The sequence below is a fragment of the Calypte anna genome, chromosome Z (genome assembly GCF_003957555.1).
Source record: "Calypte anna isolate BGI_N300 chromosome Z, bCalAnn1_v1.p, whole genome shotgun sequence".
NCBI classification, from domain to species: domain Eukaryota; kingdom Metazoa; phylum Chordata; class Aves; order Apodiformes; family Trochilidae; genus Calypte; species Calypte anna.
Window position 1 is genome coordinate 67,086,731 of NC_044274.1, and position 27,881 is coordinate 67,114,611.

The 27,881-nt window shown below is 38.7% G+C and overlaps 1 protein-coding gene across 1 annotated transcript; it reads right to left on the minus strand.

Moving 5' to 3' along the window:
* Positions 1 to 727: 727 nt before the first annotated feature.
* On the minus strand, positions 728 to 27,600 carry ACOT12 (acyl-CoA thioesterase 12). Its single transcript, XM_030467629.1, has 15 exons — positions 27,465 to 27,600; positions 24,944 to 25,013; positions 19,837 to 19,897; positions 18,725 to 18,826; positions 16,419 to 16,551; positions 14,411 to 14,561; positions 10,902 to 11,021; positions 9,249 to 9,399; positions 7,504 to 7,559; positions 7,036 to 7,096; positions 5,430 to 5,513; positions 4,427 to 4,560; positions 2,912 to 3,040; positions 1,709 to 1,835; positions 728 to 877 (listed from the first exon to the last, which is right to left on the minus strand). Exons 1-15 carry the CDS (start codon positions 27,598 to 27,600, stop codon positions 728 to 730), a joined length of 1,665 nt encoding a protein of 554 aa, XP_030323489.1.
* Between the last annotated feature and the right edge of the window lie 281 nt (positions 27,601 to 27,881).

The following is a 27,881-nucleotide window of genomic DNA, read 5'->3' on the forward strand; positions in this document are numbered from 1 at the left end:
TACTCAATGCCAGAACAGTCTTGCATAGAACTTGCCAGCTGGAGGTCATGGCACTTTTTTCTCTAAGAGGCCAACAGCCCCCATCATCAGTACAAAGCAGTATTTCTAGAAGAGCATTCAAAGCCCTTCCAGAGAAATGTAATAAAATTTACAATGGATTTGCAACCTCAGATACAATAATTTATTGGAAGTCACAGATAAATTACAAGTATTGACAGATACTAGTGACATTAGCAAACACTAACTTATATGGGATGTGATCAATTATACATAATGAGTGTGCAAGAATCCTGACAAGCAGATCAGAGCACTGGATAAGCTTCTTAGCACCACTTCTCTGCAAATTACACAGGGCAGAATTTACTGATTTAAAACTGACTGTATGCCATTACCTTCAATATAATATTAGAATAGTGAAATGCTCTCATCAGCTACAGTGCTACTGGGCCAAGTTCTGCCTCCACTTGTATAAAATTTGTTAAAGCAATCAAGAGCAGAATCTGTCCCTTAAGCTCTTTAAAATTAAAAATTTAGTTTAGAGCCCAAGGCCTAATTTTCACTTTATTGAAAATGCTTGTACTGGGTACTTTGAGTCTGAAGCCCAATATTGGCTACATGATCTGAAGTAACTAAACTGGAGGAGAATTATCAGCACACATACAGGAATTTCAACCTGGCAAGTTGAAAGTACTTGTTGAGTACTGCTTGACAATCTTCAGAGGCTTCTTCAGAAATCCACTTGTAAGTAGTTGCTGCCTTTCAGCTCCAGAAACTTTATACATTCCAAAGCAGTGTGTTCAATGGATTTGGATGAGCCAGTAAGATTTGCAGCTAAGTAAGGCATAACACCTGATGTCACTTGATTAAAGTAACACACCTGTTTAAACAAAAATAAATGAAACAAAAAAGCCTTTGGATTGCAATAGCCATTTTTTTCAGAGCCTAGATAAGTATGAAAGCTTTTATGGATGTGAATAGAAACAGTGCTTCTGAAACGGAAGGTGATAATTAGCAAAAAGAGCATGCCTTTTTTACAGTAGTTTAATGACCTCAGTGTCCCCACTACTGCCAGATTCTCAAGCATACATAGACAAATGCACTCATCAGTGCAGAAAGAAACATGTCACCTGTTAAATGTGTGTTCTTTATGAACAAAAACTGTTGCCTGGAAAAAGAACCCAGACCACTGAGTGCTGAATGGTTTTGGAAATATATTTTCTTAAACAAAAAACTTATAACCTTGCAATGGAAAATAACATAAGAGGAACATTGTCATTGGTCTAGAGATGGGATTCAGATGGCACAATTTCTGACATATGAAAGGTAAGGTTGAGAAATTAATCCTAACTAATTCCTTGGACTTCCTCTGTAGCCCATGAAGAGAGATGGGCACCACTAGAGACCAGTTTAATGTATGTCTTCTAGAAGTGTATTTTAGGAATAAATGAATAGCTCTCTGGAGGTGCTTGACTATCTCCAGTGGTTAGTTCAGATTTCATTCCTAACATTCAGTTTGGCCAAAACTGGGCAAGACAGTTTCCACTTTGTAGAATAAAGAATGTCTTAATAACCACAATGAACCCTGGGGAGACATTAATTTCTCTTTTGTATTACTGTTACTGTTCTAGACTGTCAACTGAAATGAGATTATATGCCCATGTAATACTACAGAAAAGGAGCCACAGCTGAGGTCTGCAGAACTACTCACTGTACAGGAACTGTTGCTGTCACTGTAGATGTTGAATCCAGCACAAAGGATTTTACTTCTGCAGTATTCTGGAGAGGGTGGCATAGATGTGAGGGTAACAGACTTTACAGCTACCATGTAGGGTTCACTGCAGGGCAAGGAGAAAAGTCAAACATTTCTTCAACAAGAAGAAATCATTAAAAAACATACATGTCAACAACTACACAGTATGCAGAGCTATACCAATGTGAAGGTAAACAAGCTCCTCTGTGTTTAATGATATGGGTAAAAAAATTCAGCTTTGCTGAGTCTCATTAAGGCTTTACCACAGACTCCCCTCAAGAGGGCTTCTGTGGGAATCCACAGAAAAATCACCCACATATAACAACCCCCTTTATTTACCCTGCTTTTCATGACCCACATTTACAGCCTAGGAGCAACCCTTAACTTAGGGTGTGGCCCAACAAAAGTAGACATGGTTCAGTCCACTAATGTGGGGGGAAAAAATCACAGTAAAGAATACTGCCTTTTAGAAACAATGTTCTATTAACATGAAGAATTACTCAATATAAGAACTTGAGAGTCAAGAATTAAAAAATACACCAAATGGCCCTACTAATCCATGTTTCACTATGCAAGAACAAAAACAAATCTAGGGAAATATTAAATGTGTGTTTATATACATCCAGTGTACATTAAATGTATGTTAAACTGATCAGGGAACTTTTTAAACTTTTTTAAAAGTCAGCAACAAAATTTATAGATACAATGTGTCACAACGAGGTTTCAAGAAAAGACAAGAACTTCCTTTAATATATCCAGAATTATATTAACTAGTATTACAAAGTCACTGAAACAGACAAACACACAGTTATGTGCTTCATCATGCTGGCAGGCCCTCTGGGACATGTCTTTTTTCCAACTGCCTCTTTGGAATTCTGGTCTGTTTTCCCTCATGAGAGAAAACTCAAGAGTCACTCTCACAGAAGCAATATGGAACTACTCTACAAATTCCTGATGCTCTGCACACCTTCACATTGCAAAACATCTGGTTGGGCAAACTCAGGTATCAGCATACTGTTTTTTAGATCATCTACTGATCTAATTTCTTAAAACATAAAACACCACCCCTGTCACCCAACAGCACACCCAGACACAGATCAACAGTAATCAAAACTCTGGTTCCAAAGTGCTCACAATTAAAACTTGAGATTGTGTACTCACCTTGGCTTACAGGATTGCCTTTCAGACACAAGAATCACAAAATCTCTGGGTTTATGGCCAGTCATGGGTGGAGATGTAACATAATATATTTTCTCATCTTCACTCACAGCCTGTAGGACCTCACAAGTTCTGCAAATACATACAGCATGCATGCAGACCCTGATGTATGCAGTATAATCCCTTATAAAAAACACTACAAAGCTATATCATCCTAACATCAACCCTATGAGTTTCATGTTCAGGCAGCAAGGAAGAGAGAGGAACATAATAAAAAAAAAAAGTGAGGTTTTCTGCATTACCTCCTTCGATACCTCTGTCCCACAGAATTGTTAAAAAGTGCAGCAAAGTTCTGGAGCAACATCCTAGAGTTTATCTTTTGTGTGCTGTTGATTTCTGTTTGGAATGACATTAGCTTGCATACCATAACACTTGCTGAATAACCAAAAATTGTCCATCTGACACACCACAGGACAGGCAGTTAGGAAACATTTGTAAAATTTTATTCAAAATTGTGTTCTACTCCATTCAGATGAGACCACCAGGGTCTCAAAAGTGCTGTTCACCATCTCTGAGTCAGATTTTTCCTTTACACTGGCAGTAAGTGATTTATTTAATTTCAGGTTCTACTGCCTCACAGTAAGCACTGCTAAGTTGGTGTTCCATTTTGACCAGTTAATCAGGCTTAATCATAGTCCTAATAAACTGAAGAACTTGGATGTCCATATGGAAAATCAACACAATGTATCTTCATATTTCGTTTGCTAAAAGCCATATATTTTGCAGAGACTGTAAATTTTCAAATATCCCTAAGCTTCCACTTTAACCCTCTGATAAACTTCTTTCATTCCACAATGACTCACTGAAAAATCTACCCCTTGAAGAGAATATTCACCTTTTCTCTTACATTCACAAATTACTATCATATCAATTCAATTGTCTCTAGTCCTTATTCTACACCCCATAAAATAAATAAAAAACTCTTTAACATCTTTACAGCAGTTCTGACACCCATTCCAATTCAGATACACCTTAGGAGATACTATTTTTCTTAAAACATTCATTTTTAAGACCCCAGTTTCTTCATTTCTCACTTTGACTGTATGTTGAAGGTGAGCACCAGTGTCCCAAACAATACAAACATGCCCAAGTCCACAGCTTTGCCTTACTTCTTACAGCCAGGACACATTATTATCCACCTGAAGTTATATCCAACCTAGTCAAATTAACCTTTTCAACACACATTTGTCTGCACATTGAGTTTTGTTAATTTTAGAAAATGGTAAGCTCTGTTCCAGCTGTATTGATGCTTCAGAGCAATGATATTTTTATTTCAGGAGAAATTAGATTTTATTTTTAAGGTAAAAAACCCTAATTCATATTTCTTTAGCTAATTAAACTTCCTACAGCAATTTCTTCTAAATTAGGTAGAAAAGTGTTTACATCTCAAAATATTTGTAGATTAAAATATTCATTGTCAGTGGATGTGAACAGTCCTAAAGAAAAGTAAGGTCTTACAAGAAATGTGTGTCCCATTCTTGGCGTAATGTGAAGTCAGACAAAAGGGAAAAAGCCACATGTGACGGTATCTTCACTTGCATTTCAACTTTGAGTGACAACACATCACCCTCTTCATGAGTCCATATTTTTATCTGAAGAAAGTGAGTAACATGTTGAAAAAAAAGAATGAATGTAGTAAATATTTTAACACTTAAACCTGAGCATATTGTCTCAAGAGTACGCTTGAAACTGCATCTGACAGAAGAAAGGCAGATGATGCCTTGATTATTTTTACATTAAAATACAGAACAATGTAAATTCAAATACACCCATAGCATAGTGACCACACAGTTTTAATTTGTTCTGGTTAGGGAGAGATGAATTAGCTTGCAAGTGGTTATGAATGAATTTCTCACACCATGTATGTACAGTCTCTAAATACTTTTTACACTGTAGGTGCTTCCAAAAAACTGAGCTATTGGACCACGTAGGTGTCTTGCTAAGGGCATGCTCCATCTCCTCATCCAGGTTGTTGATGAAGGTATTAAACAAAACTGGACCAGTACTGATCCCCAGGGACGATATGCAAGTCTGGTGTTTCACTGGCATCAGGCACTTTCACAAACCCACAATGCACCAAAGAAAATGCCTCAAAGAAATGAGACAGGGGCTTGTTTGTCTTTTTATGCTCTCTCATGTGTTGCTCAGCAATCCCAACTGATCAGTTGCTGACAATTCTGCCCTTCTGGGATTCCAAGTCCCTTGTCCATCAGTCATTTAGACCATCTTAAAATTCCTCTATGGCACCTTCAGGTTGCGCAGCACTACGGACAATCAGAGACTGCCAACATTTCAGGGAAACCATGGGAGTTATGGTTTTCAACCCTAGCCACACTAAAACCAAACCCTGCCAAACTGATGTATTATTTACCAGTGTAAAACCTCGCTGCTCTCTGCCCTCCTCTTAGGGTGAAACAAAACTAAAGTGGCTAATGTAGCTATTTCACAATTATGCACTTACATCATCCAGTGAAGTGGTGATTTCCCATCCCTGTTTTGCTGCTAGGTGTGTCAGTGCAGCTATATTGCTGTAACTCATGTATGCCTGAAACGCAAGATACACTTCTGAAAATGAAGGGGTAGAGGTACGTTTCACTAAACATTTCAGAAATTAGATGCTCGTTTTCTATCATTATGCACCACTGACAAACAAACGTGTATTTTCCCCTAAGTGCTTTCCTTCCAGAAAACACAGCCCAGTAGTTTCTGAATTAAATACTTCCAGTAGTTAGATTATGTGCTCACATGGCTGCTGGCAAAACAACCCTAATTAAACAACAAGAAAACACTCCTTGGGCTTCTCCAATTATGCAGCAGTGCAGAAAAACTGTGGCCACCAGAGAGATAATACAGGTAACCTCTCAGACCAGCAAATTAATGGTTTTGCCCATCTTCCTCATAAGTAATTAAAATCTAATGGAAAATTAACCTCTTCTTGTAGACTCAGAGTAGAGGAAGTACAACTATATCCATTATTTATGCTTGACTACAGGGGATGGAGTTCTCATTTCACCATGGTCTAAAGAGAATATAGCATTAGAGTCTTTAATGACAGGTTTTAATTTAATATTAAATAAATCTTAAGTAAACTATTTTTATCGTTACATGCATATTTAGATTTACTGTTTTGCAGTGGTGATGCCACTGTTAAGAGCAAATCACCTGCATCATACTTAATGTTATATGTATATATATTTATATAATTAAATTAAATTATATAATTAAATTAAATTAAATAATGTATATAAGTATATATACATAATTATATAATTATATAATTAAATTTAATTAAATTATAGAATATAAGTAAAGTTATATGTTTTTTCATGTAATGAAAAGAGATCAAGTAAATTTTCTGGCAGCCATTGAATCTTAAATGCAAAGAAAATTTAACCACAAAAAATTGACTCTGAAACATTTAGGGTGTCTATAAATCCACCCAAATTCAGGTTCATCACTTTTCATTTCATGACATAGGCATATCCTATGGCCTAGCATGTCCAAGAAAGGAACACATGAATCAGAGTACCTAGGAGTGAACATATCTTTTCTTTTTCCCATAGAAACAAAGTTTAAGCTATTTCACTGTTCATATGGCTGTTGGTATCACCACGTCCCTTACCCCACCTTTAGTATTTACTAAATGGTCTACTCACAGCAATTTTTGTGCAAGCTAATGGCTGGATAAAGGGAAAAAAACAAATTCCTCCACAGGAGAACACAGCTTTTTACAAGCTGGGGAAACTGCAATGTAAATCTGATGGAAACTTTTCAGATTGGCTGGTTAAGGCAACACTTGTTATATGAGTTTATGTTTTCTGTGAAACTTACTCTACAATCAATAGTGAAGCATCTAATCTCATTTTTCAGGAAAAAAAATAACCCAACACTTTAATTTTGCTACACGTTTATCCATTCTTCCGTGACTACCATAGAACTTAGTCAAAAAAGCTTCGCCTTGGGAACTGATATACCTTGTACAACTGTTTATACATTCCAGAAGTGTAGAAACACCATTTTATTACCATTTTATGCAAGTAGACAGTAGGACACTATCTGCAGATTACCTGGTTGCTTGTCTCCCAAGGATCAGAAGGTTTGTCATCCTTAGTAGACAGCATGCATTTTCTAAAACAATATTACAAAGAAAAACAGTAACATGAATTGGTTCTTTCCACCTTATATATACACATATATACATCTATATATGCTAGAAACAATCACTTCTATAGGCTAACATGTCTTCTAAAGAGTTTATAGGCATTTTATCAATTTTTGGTTGCAAGACAGGTTTACAGTAACTCATTTTTCTTCTCAGGAATGATGGGGAAACAAAATAACCTATAAAGTGAAGTGGTTTTAAGAGAAGAATCTCTAATAATTTCAGTGCTAAGCTGCAAAATTATTTGGAAAGTTAAGCAACATGACAGTTCTGTTTGTGGAGACTTTGACTACTTAACACAGTAATTTTTTTTTAGAGGATACATTAAAAAAGGAAGTTTTCAAAGTCAAGTTTTCCTTGACTCTAACTATACCTGGCTAGTCGAATTCTCCTTCGGGCAATAGCTCCATGGTATCGCCTGATGCTATCCTGTATAAAAAATAAACCAGACAGAGACACAACTGATGATTTTAGGACAGTCAAAAAAAAAAAGACAACTAAAAATTATTTCTTACAGGTGCAAAATGCCAGAGATGTTTAACAAATAAATAACTTTACTAACATTGGCTTTCCAGATTAACCTGAGTCAGTCATTTACTTTTGATCTTAAATTAGCAAAAACAATCCAATGGAAAAGTTGCATCACAGCAGCATCCTGCTATAGCACTTTTTGGCAGCTGGGCAGGGCACCAGGCACATCCTATTCTTTCTAAATGTACCATCCATCAAATAAAGTATTGATCCAGTTCATCATCATCTGATGTCTAAAGTATGACTGAAGCAAGGAAGAATTCCTATCTTAGTGCACACGGATCTGAGCAAGCACTGTGCAAATGGATGGTATCTCCCCTTCAAGGTGGCAGGTCTCTCCCTTCCCTTATTATTACTCTGCCAGTGTGGATTTTTTTTGAAGCATGAAAGTGACCCAAAAGCACACACCACACCAACTTTCATTAGAGGTCAATAGCACTTGTTAACTTGAAGGATTTGCCACTTTGGACAAGGTTCTTTTTCTCAGTTTTTAAAAGTTAACACATAGTTTCCAGAACAAGAATAATCTCCAGATTATTATCAATCTGTCTTTTTTAAACCAAGGACTAAGTAATATTTTGTAAGACATCTGTTCCCTGTTTTGTAGAGCACTGCTATAGTAGCTGTGACTTTCAGGCAAATGATCACTAAAGGTTACACTTCTTTATTTTCTTATTGATTTTCCCAGATTTGTTTGCTTTACTCTGAAAGAATGGGTGTACATGTTTTTATCTTGATGCTTAGCTCGTGGATGGCTCTCTAGGGAGGTCCTTAAGGGAAGCCCTGTTTTTCTGAAGCTAAGGTACTATGGTTTTTTTAAAGTCATTAAAAAATTTTTTTTTATTTTAGAGGAAGAGTTAGTTTTTCCTCTTGGAACAGCCTGTAATGGGCCTGTTACTGCCTCAGCTAGTACAAAGACCATGTTATCTGTCCAGTTGCCATCCCATAAGTTTTTAACTGAGTGAACTTATACTAAATCATAGCTGGATTTCTGTCTGTGCTCACTCTCCATAAGCACCTTAACTGGAGCAGTGAGGTTAATGACAGGTAGCATTACAACAAATAATTCAGCAACAGCCTTCAGACTGCTCCGAGTCTTTTGTGAACCACTTTCAGGGTAACACACGCTGAGATCTCCACATCAAAGGAGCTGGAAAGCCTACCTATGTAATGGGATTTGATTCCTAAAAACTTTATTAATTCCATTTCTCATTTTCTTTAAGGGCTTATAAAAATAACTTTATTCACTGAACGCTGAAGAGTTTTGTGGACAGGCAATGGAGACTGCACAAGACAGACAGATACAGGTGCAAAAATCTGCAAAAAGCAGATTATTTTCCCCTTTCCATCAACTAATTACAGAATATCTAATGATAACCTCCACTGCACTTCTCAGTTTTGTATGGCTGAAGTGAACAATGACAAATCTCACACAAAGGCAAACATCCCATTTAGAGGTCTTATCCTGTAAGAAGATGCATTTCAATGCCCTGTTTAGCCCTTGCTTTCCCAGCAAATTTAGAGAAGAAGTGTACTGAGCTGGACTGCATCATCTCATGTATCCTGCTCCTGAGGATAAGGGCTGACCTTTGTAGTAGGTTTGATTCTGGGGAAGGTGAGTAGCTCTCCTTTCTCATTTACATTGTTAAAAATGAGAAATGCACTGTTAATATGCCGTGCTTGGTTCTTGATCCATTCTTCACAGTTGTAAGCCTCAACACGGACACCAACCTCCACACTGAAATAAAAGTTTAAATTAATTATTGAGCTGCTACAAGCGATGCAGGAGCAGCCCTGAGACATACTAAAAAGAGCTGCTGTACCCTCTCCTATGTGCAGGAAGCCTGACTCCAATACATTCTGTAGCACACAAAATAAATCACTCAGTCTGGACAGACATATTTCATAAATAAAAGCTGTCACTGGCTAAATAGCATAAATAAAAAGAGTGGCAGTTGTGCTAAGTAGCAAAATATGAACATCACTAAGCATGCTGTGACAACAGACAACAGAGAGAACAGGATGATACTGGTTTGACATTCAGCAGAAGCATAATATGAAGGTAATTCATGTTTTGGTAGTGTTTTTGGGAACCAAATACACCTACAAATAAAAAAAGCCATACAAAACCAGCAATAGTGTGATTTTTGGAGAAGAAATTGCTGTAGCTTCTGCCTTCTTGTAGCTTATCTTGCTACATTCCTTGAAACCTCCAAACATGTCCTTCTGCTGGGACAGGGCTCCACACAGTTGTGTGACACCTCTGGCATCACCAGAGGGACTGCTAGCCCAAAGCATCAATCCTGTATGTGGGGAAACAGCCTAGCAAAAAGGTGCTACCCCATTGCCAAAGGTCACAGGAGACTCATTCTCTGTGAGGCAACACAACAGCAGCTCTAAAACTACAGAGGACATAGCACATGCATGGGAAAGAGAAAGAGAGAATTATTACTATTATTATTATTATTATTATTATTATTATTATTATTATTATTATTATTATGCAGGATCTCTGCAAGACTGGTCAACAGCCACTCCACTAAATGCCAAGAGCAGGTGCTCAATGTGCCAGAATCCATGTTACACTGACTCAACTAAAGATAAAAATTCAGCATGGGCTGTAGCCATTTATTCCAAACGGCACCTCACCTCTACACCAAGACCAACACTGGGAAGAAACAAGCAAAACAAAGCATGAATTTTTCCTGTAATCAGCAATAAACAGTAATCAGATCTGTTAACACATGACAAGACAAGAAGATCCTGGGAGCAAGAGTTGAAGTCTTCTGAAAAAATAAAGGTGTGGGACCAAATCATCCCTTGAAAATCCCTGAGTTTCAGAGTGGTATTTATGATATGAGTTTGCAGAACTGGAATTTGGTTACAAATTATTTTTAAATTAAGGGTGAAACTCAGAGAATAAATTTTTGAAAACTTCTGAGAAAAGTAAAAAAATGAAGAAAACACATATAGGTAGTTCAGATTATAGAGATGTAGATATAGATGTAGCTATATAGGTACCTGCAATATGTAGTTATAGATAGATAAATACATAGACAGAGATACACACTGCATAGCTATACAGAGATATAGAAACAGATATATAGACATAAAAATATCTCTCAAAGCTCCAGTTGAAAAATAATTTATTCAGTAACACAAATCCTAGTGATACCTGAAACCAGAAACACAAAATAAGGCTGATGAAACCAAGGAAGACAACCAGATGAGGAGCTTTACCTATTCTGAAATGTATTGTTCACAATTGCATTGAAGACAAGGCGGTCACCCACAACAGATGGTCCCCAGAATTTAAACATATTGACTGATTTTAAGACAGGATACGAACGACACAGGCGGCTGAAAAATAAAACAAGAGAGACAGAGAGCAAAACACACAGTCAAATCAAAGAATCCTTTGATAGGTTTGAAGAAGGGCTAGAGGAAATGGCCTGAAATTGCACGAGGAGAAGTTTAGACTAGATATTAGGAAGAATTTCTTTACTGGGAGAGTAGTCAAGAGCTGGAATGGGCTGCCCAGGGAGGTGGTGTAGTCAACATGCCTGGAGGCTCAATGTGGTGATCTTAAAGGTCTTTTCCTTCCATGGCAATTTTGTGATTCTGTGAAGTAGGTAGCGATTAGGGTAACAAGGTTTACACAACCTAAAAGATCACAATATTACACTAATTTATTCCATAACCCATAGAAATACAGTTACCATGTGCAGCTCCGAGAGCATATAATTCGAGCTTCAAACATAATAATACCACTTATGTCATGCTGTTTCATTTTCAACACACTTTAAAAACACCATCTAATTAATTCTCACTGCTTGATACTACATTCTTTTGGAGCCAGACCACGAATCCCTTACCTACACAGTAACCACTTACTTCACAGGGTTTCATTCATCTCTATATGACTGCATGGGGAATAGGATATTGCTTGGTATGTAAAAATGCCAGATCATAAAGCCTTTAAACAAACAGAAGAAACCTGAGCAGAAAGGTTGAAAGCCAGAAAGTGTTCAGTCAAGCAATGCTGGTCTATCTGCCCTTTTAATATTTGTATTTTTTTGCTTGTCAAATGTTTTCTGCTAGTGTTTTTACAAAGAATAAAAAAAAACCCTTATATAAGTGCCAAATGCATAATTGGTTTTGGTTGGTTTGTTTGGTTTCTTATTTTTATTTGGTTTGTTTTACTAAATTATGTGCAGCTCTCTACTGGAGCCAACCTGTGAAACTCATCTTTGCACATTAAAAGGGAGAAAAAAATGTTGCACTGATCACTTACCAGTTCAAAACCACAAAGCTAAATTTCAAAAGCTGACCACACACTAGGGTATGACAAATACACAAATCTTAGTAATTCTTTTCCCTTTATCCTTCCAGTTGCATAGTATGTCCACTCACCTGTCTTCCCTAATTTCAGCTCTGATCCTGTACTGTGCTCATTTAAAGGAAGAGATGTTCAGCTGGGTTGTTCTACTGGATCACTTTCAACTGTTTGTGAAATGGGCTGTAGCCACTCTTGTAAAACTTTGCTGGTGCAGAAAGGAACAGTATCTGTGCCAGGTGAGTACCCTTTCCATGAGCATCCCAACAAAGCTGCTCTTTGGACCAGTACAATGGACAAGCAGCTCAACACCTGGTGAAACCAAGCTACACAGCTGACAGCTTGCAATACTGTGTCATCTACTACAGGGAAATCCAACAATTCTTTGCTTCTCATGAACAGGAAACTATACACAATAATGTAATTTATCTCTAGTCTTTGAAAGAAACATGCTCTGTCCTCAATGCACGTGTGCATAGCTCGTCAGTACAAATCCCACGTGCATATCTGAGAATAGATTTTCCACTGTGCAGTTTTAAAACTTGAAAATACAGCTAGGTACAGCTAGCTTTTAACTCAATTGCACTCTGCAAACTAATGTACCAGTACATGTTAAATGCACACAATTATCTGTAGCTAATTAATTGACTGGTACATCTATTTAATAGACTAATACATTCAAATGACTGTGTAATTTCATTAAGAATAATTTGCTCTTCTGATTAAAAATGTGAAATGGTGATCTTACTTAACAATGTTCACCAAAAAGATGAAAACACAGTATTATTGAAAATGAGAATGGAACAAAGAAATTTGTTCTAAATATTCAGTTTTTCCTGGAAAACTATGCCTACATGCCTTTACTGCAACTGGAAGAAATAATAAAGTAGCAATCCAGTTGAAACTAATATTATTAATATTCAAATGGCTTTATTGCTATCAGTAATAGTTATAAGCAATATTTTTAATTTATAGTTCAGTCAAAAAACTGGGGGCAAGAGGAAAAGGGAGAAGGAGGGCAAGTAACCCTTGGAACACCCTTATAACTTTATTTGTTAAGGGCTAACCTATCACTTCTGTTCCCTCATTAGAGCTTGTGCCCAGAGCAATTGGCATATTCAAAGGTGAGGTCTAATTGTGAGTGGCCTCACAAAACGTTTGTAGTGAGACTAGCTCTTTCTTAAGCATGAACTACAAAATCTCTGTTTTTAACAAACCTTTGTCACTAGATATTATGCCTGATACTTTCAACATGACAAATCATGTTTGGCATTCATTAATTCAAAAACCATTTTTTCAGCACTTGGTTTGCTGATGTCTTCCTTCTCTTTTTAAACCTAAATTTGACTCTCATTAGGTAAAGCTTATTGAATGGAAACAGGTAAATATTTTGGGCCATATTAGAGTGAAAATCTGAAACAATCCCTTTGAAGCCAATGAAATTACACACTGGGGTACAGTCAGTGCATTCTAATGTTACTAAAATAATGCTGTTTATCCAACCACTACAGAAAATCTGTTGTTATCAGTACAACTACTGGCTACAAATCAAAACTATATGAATAATGAATGGGGAAGTCACTTAATTATTAAAAGTTAAAAAGCAAAAACATATCTAACATCCCTGCAGTGAATTAGGTCACTTGATAGGCAAGCAGAATACAAACTGAAACTCAAGTGTTGCTTACAAAGGAGCTTTGTACAGCATCCAAGAACAAGGAGAAAGAAAAACAGTTTCAGTGGAAGAGAAATTAAATGATTAGCTGTCCAGGCTGTACTGACAAGTAATACTAAGGAGAGTCACAAAAACTCTTCACACTTCTAACCTGAAGATATCAGAACCATTTAAACTGCTAAAAATATTACGACCCATAGGATATGGGAATCAGAAAGACTGAAAGATTAAGTGACTTGCTGAATGCTATGGATCCATTCTGTGTGCACCAACAGAACAGACCTGTTTCTTTTGATTCTTCTTCTCTGACTTACTGTTTCTACTGTCATAAGAATCTGCCAGTTAACACTTAAAAAACTGTTCATTTTTGGGTATTAATTGATTCAGGGTCAGTATTGGTTTTATCTTGACTTAACCATGTTTTAAAAGACCTGACCAACCACAAGGAGGCCAAGTTTTTACTCCTGTGTCCAATGATGACTTTCTCCAGTGATTCTCAGGAGGGTAAGGTAGCCTCTTTCGCCTTAGGGATTGCATGTGAAACAGAAGGAGAAAAATATTTGACTCCCACAGTGGTGTTGCATGCTGTGGGAACTGTGCCACATAAATAGTTCAAAGGCTTCCTGCAATCAGATGAAGAAGAGAAGTCAGACAGGTGTGTATTCTTCATATAATAAATCCCCATGAAACTCTTCGTATTAAATCCACATCCATTTAAAACTATATGTAGGAAAGTACCTTGCTGAAATACTTGCCACTGTCTCCATCCAAGCCATGATCTGGCCACCAAAAGTGTTTCCATGATGGTTTGCGTGAGGAGGCTGGACAAGCTCAATACTCTGTACATGAGTAAGGTCTGTTGAAACTGCATCTTGTACTTCAAACATATCTGAAATACAGCAGCAATGTATTAATGAATTATTTCATCTCTGAAAGCCAAAAAGAAAAAAATAACCCCAGTTACTGAAGCTACTGAAGAATGCAATTTGCTTCAGACAGAAGAAGAAAAAAACCTAAGACATATAAGACCCCTGTTCTCTGCAAGGGAATCAAGAGGTTGAAGATTTCCTCTGTTATTCCAAGAGACATAATAGCTGGGAGATGGTGCACACTGCAGTCTATCACAGCACAGTGACCCTTCCCAGCCCTCACTATATCATATCCTTCAAAGATGCTGTGTCAGAAGCAGTTACTCTGAAAGTTGGCTAGCTGTGAATGCAGGCAGCCAGCAGCCTCAGCATGTGCTTGTGATTATTCATGGTTGCTGTGCATGACCTCCAGCAGAGGTTGTTGGAGCACTTTATCACTTATTCAAATACTTTTCATAGACTCTGACCACCATGCATGATGACACTTGTGCAAATGTGTTCAGCCCAGTTTGGAGTAAAACATGATTTCTGTAACAAACCTTGTGATTTTTCAGAGACAATACAGAACACACATACAGATATGCATCAGTAACCACATTTCATTATCCAAGCATTTGATTCCCCTTTAAAATGTTTAGGCAAACATCCTCATTCCACTGCTTTTTAGCTGTATTTATCAAGAACAGATTTAGGCATGAGATTGTATCAGTCATTTTAAAAGTGCCTATCTGTGCTAGAAGCTACTGGACCTGAATTGTACTTTTGACTTTGTGCCATGATTAACTAACTTTATGATTATATAAATGTGTTAATACATTTGACTAACTTGCACTTTGGACCTTCTTAGGCTGTTGCATAAGATCCGCTCAGAAAACAAACTTCACTTTCTGGATGTTCTCTATACTTATTTTGGTATCTGTAAGCCTTTACAGGCAATACCTTCTTCTCTTTTCCCCCTATTTTGCTTGTTCTGTCTCCTTAAGGAGGTGAATTTGTGCTAACAATGGTAAGATCCTTCAACAAAGTTTCCAGTCAAGGTAGTGGAAACCTTGATTTTCTGTCAGGGTATTAAGCTGTCTCCTGTGAGACAGTTACCATGAAGACAAATAACTTGTTTGCTTGTAGCTACACAGTTTTATCAAACTGTTAAGACTAGAATTTATATTTACAACAGGTTTCATCTTTCCTCAGTGAAACCAGGTGAAGTCTGTTGTTTATACATGGAATTACGGCTCAGATTTTCCTAGCACCAGCATATTTTTTAACTGTTGTGAATAATTTTTATTGCAAAGGAATACAGCAACTTCTGAGCATAACTGGCTTTAAGAAGAGAGATTACCATCAGAAATAAAGATGAATCTATTTCTTGGCTTGATTTTTTTTAATTGAGTTTAAATTTTATTCTATGTGTTTTGACCTCCCCGTCATGAAGTTTCTGCTGCTTCTTGGGAATGATCTCATGACATAAACATAGTTTTTAGTGCTTTCTTGCAAAGACATAACCATAAGCCTTAGTGAATTTTATTTTTCTATCTACATTGTAACTAGAGTCACGGGACTTTACTACCATATTGCAAAACTCTATGAAATGATAAACCTTCCACATGCAACCTATATGAAGATATACATGTCACATCTACTTAATGCATACTTGGCCTTCAATCCTGCATTTTTAATTCTGGAATTTCTGAGAGACAAAGTAAGACCACTTTATTAGAATAACTGTCTCACACACCCTCACAAATCTCAGCAAACACTTTTCTGTATTGTCTTACAACCTCAAGGAGCTCTACTCAGGTGGTTTATCTGCTTTCTTCCTCCCTTCCAGCTGCCCATAGCTCATTTGCTCCATCTTTTATGATGCCCATAATAATCACCTTCATTATTACTCTCCTGCATTAGGTTTTTAAAGACCTGTTCATAGCCCAGTCGGATTCTTCGTCTCTCAATAGCCAGAGTATGCTCCAGGTGGTCTTCCTTAGACAGAAGTACTACAGGTTCTAATTCAATCTATGCAAATGAAGGAGAAAAAAAAAAAAAAAAGGCTCTGAATGCCATAATCATTAAAAAGTGCACTTTGAACTTAAAATGGCATCACCACTTCCATAGCCTTTTCCCATCAGCTGTCCAAGACGACAAGTTCTATTAATGCAAACAAGCTCAGAGTTAAAGTTCAAGAGATTCTGCATTATTCTTTTAGAATAAATTGTTAAAATTCAACACTAAATTGCTTTTAGCCTTTAAACTAAATATCCACGAGAGCACATACAGTTTAACAGAACTCTCCAAAAGGAAATGAGAAAAAAATATAAAAAGATAAAAAGATCTTAATATGAAGGCTTGAGTTTTGAATTTTTGTATCAGAAAAATAATCCAGTCACATTCATCAGCTGTGAAATTTATGGTAAAGTGTATCCCAGAGCCTACTCCCAGCCCCTACACAAGCAGCCTATTTGACAAACTACTCTGTAACTCCATACATTGCCTGTTCCATCTGCCTTAAGACCTATTTTCAAAGAACGCCTGATTTTCTCAGGTGGAGGAGAAACATACGAAAACTCAGCACTTGGTGCAGCTTCACACTCTACACATTTATGTCCAAACTGATACTTATACCCAGACACACAGACTTCTCTTGCCAAGAGCATCCTTCCTTCTACTTGAAGTACAAATTCTAAGGTATGCCAGCTCATTGACTAACCGAACCCAAACCTCTACTGCCTTGAGAATATTACTACATTTATATAAATACCATAGAGGTGGACTGAACAGTCACTTCTGTGATTTGTCTACAAGGTCTAGTATCAGAAACCACAGGCAAATTCAACATTTTGTGTCCTGCAGAGATGTCAGTAATGCTTCTTAGTTTTTCAGTCTCCACTCAAACACTCTTGTGGCTTCCTTGCCTCTCCTCTGGCCCTCCTTCAGACCTTCCTAGCTTTTTCCAGATGGACCAGATAAAAGATTACAATGGTGAATGCATAATATTGCTCTCTGAACAACCTTAGCACTATTTGTTTGGAAAACTGACTTCAGTTCAGGTTCCATGTTAAGACAAAATAAAGTCTTGCAGGAATTAAAGAACCTGTTTTCAAATCCAAACTCTGCTTGGAGCATTCCTGTCTTAAACCTAATCTTGATTAGTTATCACCAATTTAATCCTGCATTAATCTCCCTGGTTCATCTGAGCAAAAGGTGAATGGGTCGATGACATTGATATATCAAACCAATAATAAACAATCCTTACTTTACACTATTTTAGTGCTTTCAGGTTTATCAATTTATCCATTAACTTTGCAGAGACAAGCTGAGCTTTAGTTTTGGTAGAACTGTTGCTATCTATTTATTCTGCAAACTAATATTTCATTGCAGAAGAGAAAGAAGAAATTACTGGATACATTAATTGCTCATGGGATGACTGCTCTCTGCCAATATGCAGTGGGGGTTAAAATGCAGGTGCACTGTCATAACACATTAAATGAGACAGGAAAGCCATATATATGATTCTAGTCACTTATATTCAAGAAAGGAGAATGGTGCTTACTATGAGGATCTGAGGATATTTGGCCTTTCTCATATGAAAACTTTAAAAAAACTGTGCCTGCTTGGCATAACAACTTGAAAGCCAAACAAAATTGTGACTGATTTCTAAATACCTCCAGGCAGCCAAGCACTAGGGAGAAAATCAACACTGGCATGAAAACTAATTAGCATAAATGGCAAAGAACTAATTTAGATTGGAAGCTAGCTTAAAATTAATGTCTGCTGTCTGAATAATGATGTCTGAACAACCTCCTCAAAAGGGGGAGTGAGGAATAAAGAAGCCCCAACCCCAGCACCCTTGCAGGGTTCAAGGTGTGTATACATCAGATTCTGCAAACTAGGGAGAACAAGGAGATTCACATGGATCTCTCTTCCAGTGCTTTCCTCTGTCAATATTGCAGCCCTTACAAAGACACCAGTTCTATGGTTAGCAAATGTGCAAGGCAAACGGAAAAAAAAGAGAAATGTGGGGAAAAAGAAATCCATCTCCACATAGTCTGGACTTCATCCCTTTTTCCTGTAACTGATCAGAATACACAGGTATGAACATTTTCCCACGTTTCACAACAAGAAAAGTTGGGTGACCTCACAGAAACTCAGTCCCAGTCCCTTCAAGCACAGAACAAAACAAAAAGAATACCTTTCCAGCACCAGCTGGTTTGGCTACGTATGTTGCATATGCCTCACTCACAACTTTTTCAACATCAGTCAAAACGTCCTGTACTGTAACCTTGATGCCAACCTACAAGGAAAGAGGTAGTAGAGGAAGGAGATAAAAAAAAGTATTTATATCATTGCCAGCTGAGTTGAGACAAAATGGTGCAGTGCTTATCAAACTGACCATGTCCAGTCTTTTAAACTTAAAAGAAAAATATGTAAAAAACCCCACTCTGCCATCATTGATACATCTCTGAATACAGAACAGCACAATATTCACTGAGATCTGAAAAGCTGTCTAGTAAAACACCTGTGTATGCACATTTAGCATCACTTGTAGGGTCAACTAAAAAGTAGGAAAGACACTTAGATTTAATTTTATGATTAACCCTTTCCATTTATTTGTGTGCCAAGATGAATCTTTCTAGGATCTGCAAAAGCAAGAACATCTGCATTGATCTATAAAACACAATGAAACACTTTGGGTGAAACCCTGTATTGGGTCCTGTGAGACAGGCCTGACATGCATTGATGCTTCTGATTTTCTCCTAATTTTTAGAACTTTTTGGAATACAGTCTCTGTGAGATACAGCACTTCCATTAATATAAATGAGAATTGGACTTGTGCACTGTGCAGAGAACTCTTAAGATTAAGTTCTGATTTCAAGTAAGCAATTGGGCAATGCACTGCATGCTTCTTACAAAATGAAGGGTAAGAACATGCATACACCTGAGATAAATATTTTTTAATCAGAAGTTTTGAAAATACTTACAAGTATTTTCAGTGGATGCTACCTCTGATCCAAAGACTGCTTGGAGGTCAATTGCTTTGGAGACCTATCCCATTTTGTCCATTACACCTGCCAAAAGTCTTAAGTCTTCAGGGTACAGTTTCTATTTTGACATGGATTATTTTAGAGGAAACATGCAATTACAATAGTTATTATGAAACCATGAGGCTGTGTTATTGTTTAGGTATCTGCACAAAGCTCCTTTTGAAACCAGTAAGACTGGACTCATGTTGCATTCCCCTACCCCTCCCACCTCTCTTCTATTCTTTAAATATCATTAAAAATAAGAACGACAACCTCTTACCTCCATGCTGGTTTTGAATGCTCTGTTCACCTTTGCTTTGATGGTAATAATTTGTCCAACCCTGTTAAGAATAACATCTGATAGTATGTGATAATGAAGCTTAATAAGAGGTTGTTAGTTATCCCTAACAGCAGTGAAGAAAATCTCAACAAGTCTGTGCCTTCCAAACTACACTGAAAAAGCACTGAGAAAAGGTTTAGCAGTGTTACTTCCTTCATGCTCAATAACAATTTTAGTCACTCAGAATCCTGTGTAAGTTCAGCACTAAAATTCTGTCTCCTTGCTGATGTCTGCCAGTCAAGTGTGCTCCAGGCCCAATGTCCCCCAAGAAATTTTGACCTAGATTCTGCTTTTGTTCAAAGATGCATTTTGCTGTTACAACAAATTACCACATACATCTAACTGCAAAGCCACACAAAATATACAGTCTGTGGATTCTTTAGGATGCAGAGACATGCACATGAGGAAAAAATCCCAGAACAAAATGTGCTCTTTGTCATCTTTGAAGGTTGGAGAAAGAGCTCACTTTCCAAGTTTTGGCCAAGACGAGTGATGTAGCATGTCCCTTCTGTCCTAATAACATACCTCTGAATAACTCATTGTTTCCAATTTATCTATATAGAATACCTAAAAAAAATACTATCTTTTTACCTACACAGAATCAAATTCACATGAAAATAATATTTATTTCTTTCTGGAATTTCTAAAGTACTTGTTGTGTATCAATAGGAAGAATAACCCCTGTTTTCAAACATCTAATATCCTAAGAAAAGACAATACTGAAAGGGTTTGAAAGAATTACAGAATCACAGAATGTCAGGGGTTGGAAGGTACCACTGAAGATCATTGAGCTCAACGCCAAGAAGACAGTTTCCTCTAAAGTTGTCTTAGTAAGCAGAGCACTGAAAGTTCTGCACATGATATGCAGAACTGCAGCCAAAATAACTGGGCATCAGGCCACTCCCTTAGGAGAATTTAGGCTGACTTAAAATGCTAGAGATCAGTCCCACAAAGTTCAGCTAGCTACATCTCAGACTGCAAAACATAACCCAGACAACTTGAGTACCTATGAAATAGGCATTTACAGCTAAGAACTTGGCACAGGTAAGACCCTAGTTTATAAAAATGCATATTTATCATTTCTTCCTAATTAAATGAATAGCATTTTGGCATTTAAAGGTAAGAGTTTTATTAAATTGCTTCTCTCGATGCCAGAACTTCAATCAAATTGCTAACAAACACCAGAGCAGGGAATAGGAAACCTGCTCCTTTAAAGTACCAGACAGGAACAACTAACTGCACAGAAACTTCCTTGTTCACCAGTGGAAGCCTTTGAGTAGACAGGGGAGAAAAATGGTTAGAGGACAGAAGTAAGACCATCTGCATATATACAGCCCTCATTAGCTTCTGAAGAATGTATTCATAAGATCTTCCATCATCCACTGCAAGGAAAAAGCACAGTCATTGACATTACAGTTTAAACTGCACAGGTTTATGCACAGGGAATGACCAGCTTATGTACAAAAAGGAGAATGTGTTCAGAACAGTAACATAATAGTTATATTTGAGCTATGAAGTTAACCTTATAGTCTTGTAAAAAGGCTTTAGAAAGCTTAGAGACAGAACTCAGTCATTTACCTCTGAAGATTCTGTATCTGCCATAAAACTTCCAAGAAGATTTCAGCAACAGAGAGTAGAAGTGATGAGTACAAAGAGAGAAAGACAGAATACAGTCACTACATGACCTCTGTGACTGAACAATGAGTGTGAGGCTTTCAGTCAAAGAGAGAGAATTCAGCCTCTTTCCAGATGCTTGCAGAGGACATCATGGTCCCTGTCAAGAACTTCATAATGCTGGACTGATTGTCCATGAGGCCCCAGCAGACACTGCAGAGGTCTCTGCCTGAGGCTTACTGGCAGGATGATATTCCTCTGTACAAAGACCTTTGCCAGTGACATGTCTGTGAACACAGAATAAGAGAGGTTGAGAGAGCTATATGTGGCCTTGCCCACCTTTGTGGAAAATGCACAGTGAGAACCACAGAACAGTGCTGGACGCACCAGTCCCACCACAAAGGAGGGTTTGGACTTCACAGACATCAGAATCCCTGACTGACTGTCACCTTTCACACCTCTAGTACTGTGTCCAGTTCTGGGCCCCTCAGTTTAGGAAGGATATTGAGGTCCTGGAGCAGGTCCAAAGGAGGGCAACCAGGCTGGTGAAGGGACTCAAACACAGATCCTATGAGGAGAGGCTGAGGGAGCTGGGGGTGTTCAGCCTGAAGAAGAGGAGGCTCAGAGGAGACCTCATCACTCTCTACAACTCCCTGAAAGGAGGTTGGAGCCGGGGGGGGGTTGGGCTCTTTTCCCAGGCAACTCTCAGCAAGACAAGAGGGCATGGTCTTAAGTTGTGCAAGGGGAGGTTTAGGTTGGATATTAGAAAGAATTTCTTTACGGAGAGAGTGATCAAACATTGGAATGGGCTGCCCAGGGAAGTAGTGGATTCTCCATCCCTGGAGATATCTAAAAAGAGACTGGATGTGGCACTCAGTGCCATGGTATGGTAACTGCAGCGGTAGTGGATCAAGGGTTGGACTTGATGATCTCTGAGGTCCCTTCCAACCCAGCCAATTCTATGATTCTATGATTCCCTGGTGCTCCAACCAGTCTAAGCAGCTGGACTCACATTTCACTGTAGGAAAGTGTAGTCCTCTGGTACAAGCAGCTGCCTTGATAATTTGAGAGACCTGAGAGCTAGTGAACAAGCAGGATCCCACGATACAAAGGCCGACCAGAGATAGCAGCAAGGCAAGGCCTGCTGCCAGAGAAATGAAGATGAGGCAAGGCTCACTGCCAGAAAAGATAGCAAGGAATTTGGAGGACACCTACTCTGAACAGGGATTATGTATTCTACCAATTCCTGGCTTTTCCCACTATGTTCTATTGTGGGAAAGTGCTATAAGCAACATCTGTAGCTAGGAAGACCATGGTCTTGATTTATTGTATCTTGCTTTTAAAACAATCCACCTTATTGTGATGCCATATTTACTCTGCACTATAAAAGAGCACTCATGATGAATAAAGTCAGATATATTACCACCCAGTATATGTCTCTCCTGGCCTCAACTTTTCTCTCCTCTCTAATTTTTTTTCTGACAGTGGCCATGTCAGAAAAGAAAGATGTCAGAACTGGGATGGCTAGATGCTGTGATAGGGATATGTCTTTTCCCATACTTTTGGGAGCCATTTTAAAATGAAATGTTTTACATTGTATCATGTGTTCTGACTTCAGAGAAATCAATTTATTTATGACAAAAGAGCTGATCAGATTGGGCATTTAAATAGATAACATCATGGAACTTGTAACAGGCAGGTTACATGTTTCACTTGTAACAGGCAGAAAGCTTTTGAAATTTATCAGCATGCACTGAACATGATTCACATACGGAACACCAACAAAATTTAAATAAATGTAATCACGTGGTCTTACTAGCACTGAATTGCTGCATATTAGAAGAGAGTGAAGAGGGATTTATTTGTTATCATGGCACAGAACTGAATTTTGCAATATACAGATTTGTGGAAGTATCTTGCTCTATGCCAATTGAAAATAAATCTACACAAAAGAGTTAGTCCTTACAGAATATTTGGTAACCTGAGTTAGGTAAATGAAACCCTATAGCAGGTAACTAACAAAACATCTTTTACCATTTTCTAGGCTGAGGTAAAAGAGCTCTTATTTATCCAAGATGTTTGTATGATCAACAAGATCAAAAGAAGAACAAAATTTAGGAAATTAGGATCTTAGGGATGACCTGAGGATGAAAAATCCTGAAACCACTGTTAGTAGGCTTGTACCCTAAATTCTTGTTAAAAATTAAACATTGGCACTAGAAGTGGAAGGGAAACTAGAGGCATATTTGGAAACAAATCTGGAAGAAGAAGTATTTTCATTACATTTTAGAAGCTCTGTTCTGCTCTCAGAAACAAGAGAAAAAATTGCTCTGAAGCTACTGAAGTCTGAAATACAGTGCTTGAAAGAAAAACATTACCCTGACTTCATTTGTAGGACTCTGATTACAGCTTTCAGAGAGAGGATTTTTTCCTTAGGACAAAATTAAAAACCCAGAACCATTACAGGCAGGAAAAGCACTTTAAAACATATTTTGTAAAACAGACCAAGAAGTTTTGTTAGAGTTTTAGATGACCATGTATGACCATGTTCACTTTCGTGTTACTTGTTCTAGTTCTTATCCTAATGGCCACTAAAAATGTGCTGTTAGAACAGGGAGCAGATCAGTATTTTACACTCATGTTGCAAGCAGTTTTTAATTGGTATCTGACAGCCAGTGTTGCTTGGTTCAGTCTTGACAACTGCATGTACATTGCTGTGTGTAACCAGGCCCATCCCATCTAGCACCAATGAATTTCCAGACTGCGAGGTATAAAAGCACACAAAAGTTACAAAACAATGTATTTAAATTTTTGTGAAGATATAGTTTAGGAATAAATGTGCTATTTCCTCTTACAGTGCCTTTTACCCCTTAGAAAATCCTGACAAACAGTAAAAAGAATTAAGTCCTCTATTACCTTGTAGACTCAATATTTGATAACTGCAAAAACAAAATATTTTTTTTGTCACAGAAACACAGATGAAAGAGATGAAAGAGACAGTTAGAAATAAACTCAAAGAGCACTTACAACAATACAAAATTAATATACTGCTACAGGTATGTATTCCTTATTTAACAGAGATAAGCAATATATTCACTGTAGCATTCACTTTAACTATGCCAAACATGACTGGGCCATCAGTTTCTCACCTGGCGTCAAGGCTGCATAATCAAAATAACTACAGTTTATTTCTGACCTGTGAAACTGCCCAGTTTTATACATGGATCAGGCTATCATAGACAGAAAAGATCAATTTGGAGACTTAAATGTGTGACTCAGATTTTGTGTATCTCAAATTTTATAAAGCTTCGGTTTACTGAATAAGTTTTTGCGTTGTTTGCTTTGGTTTTTTTTTATCTCTGCTAAATAAACTTTTTTTTTTTTTGCTAAAAAAGTTCAGTTTTTTGCTAAAAATTGTTAGCTGGCTTTGTACCTGGCAGCCTCTTCAAATTGTATGTCATCCATAGATGCTGTCACACAAGACACACCAGCATGTTTCTCAGCTTCAAAAGAGACACATGGACACACAGTTACCACATGGCATTTGCAGCACACTATTCACCTGTATACTTGTGCATGAGAGACAGAGATGAAGCAGAGTAGGTCACTGATTCTTTTGATCACCCTAAACAAGTGTGCAGTGGACCCCTTAAAAAAAGAAGTTAGATAAAAGTTAATATTTGCCATTAAGCACAGGCAACAGGAGGCATGGAGACTAGGCAATGATGAGAATGACTCTACTGAGTTTGAAAAGCTTTACATAAGGGCTTTCTTTTAAAATGGAAATTCTGATAAGAGACCTAACAAGCATGTTGCTGGACAGAAAGAGTCACAAAGCACTAACAAGCCCCATTAAAACTCAGCAACCTCCTTCAAAACAGGATGTTGTGAATACTGGCTATGTTAAACCAGTGCAGAAGTTTTCTGTGAGCTGAGAATTCTCAGACACAGGACAAAGTTCTGCTTGGCTTAGTAGCCAGGTCATAGCAGTGGCCAGAAGGTAAGTTCATGTCCTTGTTGCTGTACTAAAACCACAGGAATTATATGAAAAACAAGTACAAGCAATATTTGAAAAATCATCTCCAGATGTTTACTTATTGTAAAATATTCCTAGCAAAATCTGAACTGTGCTCTTCATCTCCCTATGATGGATGGACTTGATTATGAAAAGCAATGCACCTTATTTGTATTAATTACGCAAGTTAATCTGGAAAAGGTAAACATCTTCTTTCCTATTAATATTTAGTAACCCAGTGGTCATCTTTTTACACTTGGCATCTTTTTATTGTGATTTATTATTTATTTGACCATAGCACCAAGAGTGCTATATAAACACAGGGAATCTCCAAAAGTTTCCTGAGTGGCAGAGGCAAAAGAGAGAATCAAGCAGGAAACCTAGAAAATAGCACTGCCCAAAAAGCAAGCATTTTCACTCCTAACCAGACCAGTATTTTCAGTTAGCGTCACAAGAGAAAGCTTGGAGGAATCAGAGAGAGGATGACTGACTATACAAGAAGTTCCCTTTGAAAACATGAGGGTAAAACACATGAAGGCACCTACCAGAAAGACAGCAAACTGTGATAAAAGGGAAGAGGTCACTAATGGCTAAGACACTGAAGACACCACTGTGACAGGTAATATAGTCATAAAGGGCCTCAAAATGAGGAAACAGCCAGCCAGGGGGTTCACATCTATAGCAGCAGGATACAAAATAAGAAGTTGCAAAGCCCAGGCACATGCAACTGGCAGGTGAAAAATGGCAAAGCCAAACAAATCCCTGCCTGGCAAGTTGAGTCTGCTGCAACACAAATGCAAAGTGATTAGTCCTGTGGAATGGATTGCTGCTGTTGCCCTTACCCTAATTAAGTAAAAGCAATTCTGAAAGGTGGATTGAAAGTGAGCTCTGGTGGCAGATTCACAGGTGATGAAGATCATCACAGCTTAACCAAGGTCCAGGGAGCAAGGACAGGCTGCTACAGCAGCTGGGGCTCTGCGACTTGACAGGAGGGACTTGAGTTCAGGGGTGGCTGAGATTAGTTCAGAGTCTCTGCATAAAAAGCACTGTTATGGGGTAAATCACTGAAGGGCAAATTACTCCTTCGTGCTAGAATAAATCTCCATTAAAAAAGAAGAAAAAAAAGAGGAGAGGAGAGGAGAAGAGATGAAAGTGATCATATTGGGAGACTGCCACATGCTTGGCACTTTTCTGATTTATGGTGTGGGAGAAGCTCTCCAGGATCCCAGCACACCCACTATTCTCTGCAAGGCTCATCATGGACTGCTAATGGACTGCTCATGCATGCAGCCGAGCTTGGAAAGGGAGTTCACTGGCAGAAGAGGTTTTCTTTGGTGCTCGAGATGCCGCTTTTGCCTCCCTAAGTCAGCCGGGGAGATTTTTGAAAAAAAAAAATACTTTTTGAAGCACAGCTACACCAGACACAGAGGACTCTGCATGCTGGTTGGGTTTGTGGTTAGTTTTTGTTTTGTATAGTTTTGTTTTTAATTCGCCCATGCGCCAGTGTTCTTAATTCAATACTTTTCTTTCTTCTGGTTATTTCTCTTTTCCCCATCCCCGTCCTCACTCCGCTGCTTTCATTTCCAACTCTCCTCTAGGAAGCCGTCCCCCTCTCCCCTTTCCTCACTCTCCCCCGAGATCTCACACCCCTCTACACCCCCACAAGCTTCCTTGATACCCTCTCCCATCCTTACGCACTTCCCCCGGGATGAAACTTCCCCGCAAGCCATCAGGGGCAAAAATTCGCCTTCTCCTCGCCTCTCATCTGCGAACATCGGGATGGCGGCTCTCGGGCAAGGAGACACTGTCCCCACAGAGCATTTCTGAGGGGACGGGGCGGGGGGGAGAAGGAGGGAAAGGAGGGTAAGGGGGATAAGCTCAGCGCGGTCCCCGGGGTAAATGGCACCGGGACCGCCTCTTCCCTCCTGCTCCCCTTTACCTGCCAGGCAGGCGGTCGCATCCATCCACTTGAGGAGCTGCCCAGCGCTCAGCTCCCCGCGGTGGTCGGAGTGGGCCGGGAGGATGGTCTGGCACATGCAGACATCCCCGCACGCCGCTGCCCCCCGCCGCTTCATGAGTGAAGGAGATGTTGGGGTGGGGGGAGAAGCAGCGGCGGCCGCCGAGGCTCCTTCGGGGCAACGCGGAGGTAGCCCTGTCCCAAGCCCGGCCCGGCCTCTCCGCTGCTCGGCGGGATAAGGCGGTTCGGTCCCGCCCCAATGCCCCGGGCTGAGGCTGGAAACACCTCCTCTGGCGGGGGCCGGGCCGCTGCGGGGAGGCGGGAGAGATGGAGCAAGGACGGTGCGGACGGGGCAGCGCAGGGGAGCGGAGGACGGCAGCGGGTCTGGGTCTGGGTCTT

Bases quoted from the DNA above. Each gene is read 5' to 3' on its own strand.
- ACOT12 (XM_030467629.1), bottom strand. From the start codon at position 27,600: ATGAAGCGGCGGGGGGCAGCGGCGTGCGGGGATGTCTGCATGTGCCAG. The intron at 11,022-14,410 runs GTACTTTCCTAC...TTTATTTTTCAG, and splicing joins GTGGCAAGTATTTCAGCAAG to CCGCCTGTGTCGTTCGTATC. The intron at 7,560-9,248 runs GTCAGCCCTTAT...TTTTTTATACAG, and splicing joins GAATCAAACCTACTACAAAG to GATAGCATCAGGCGATACCA.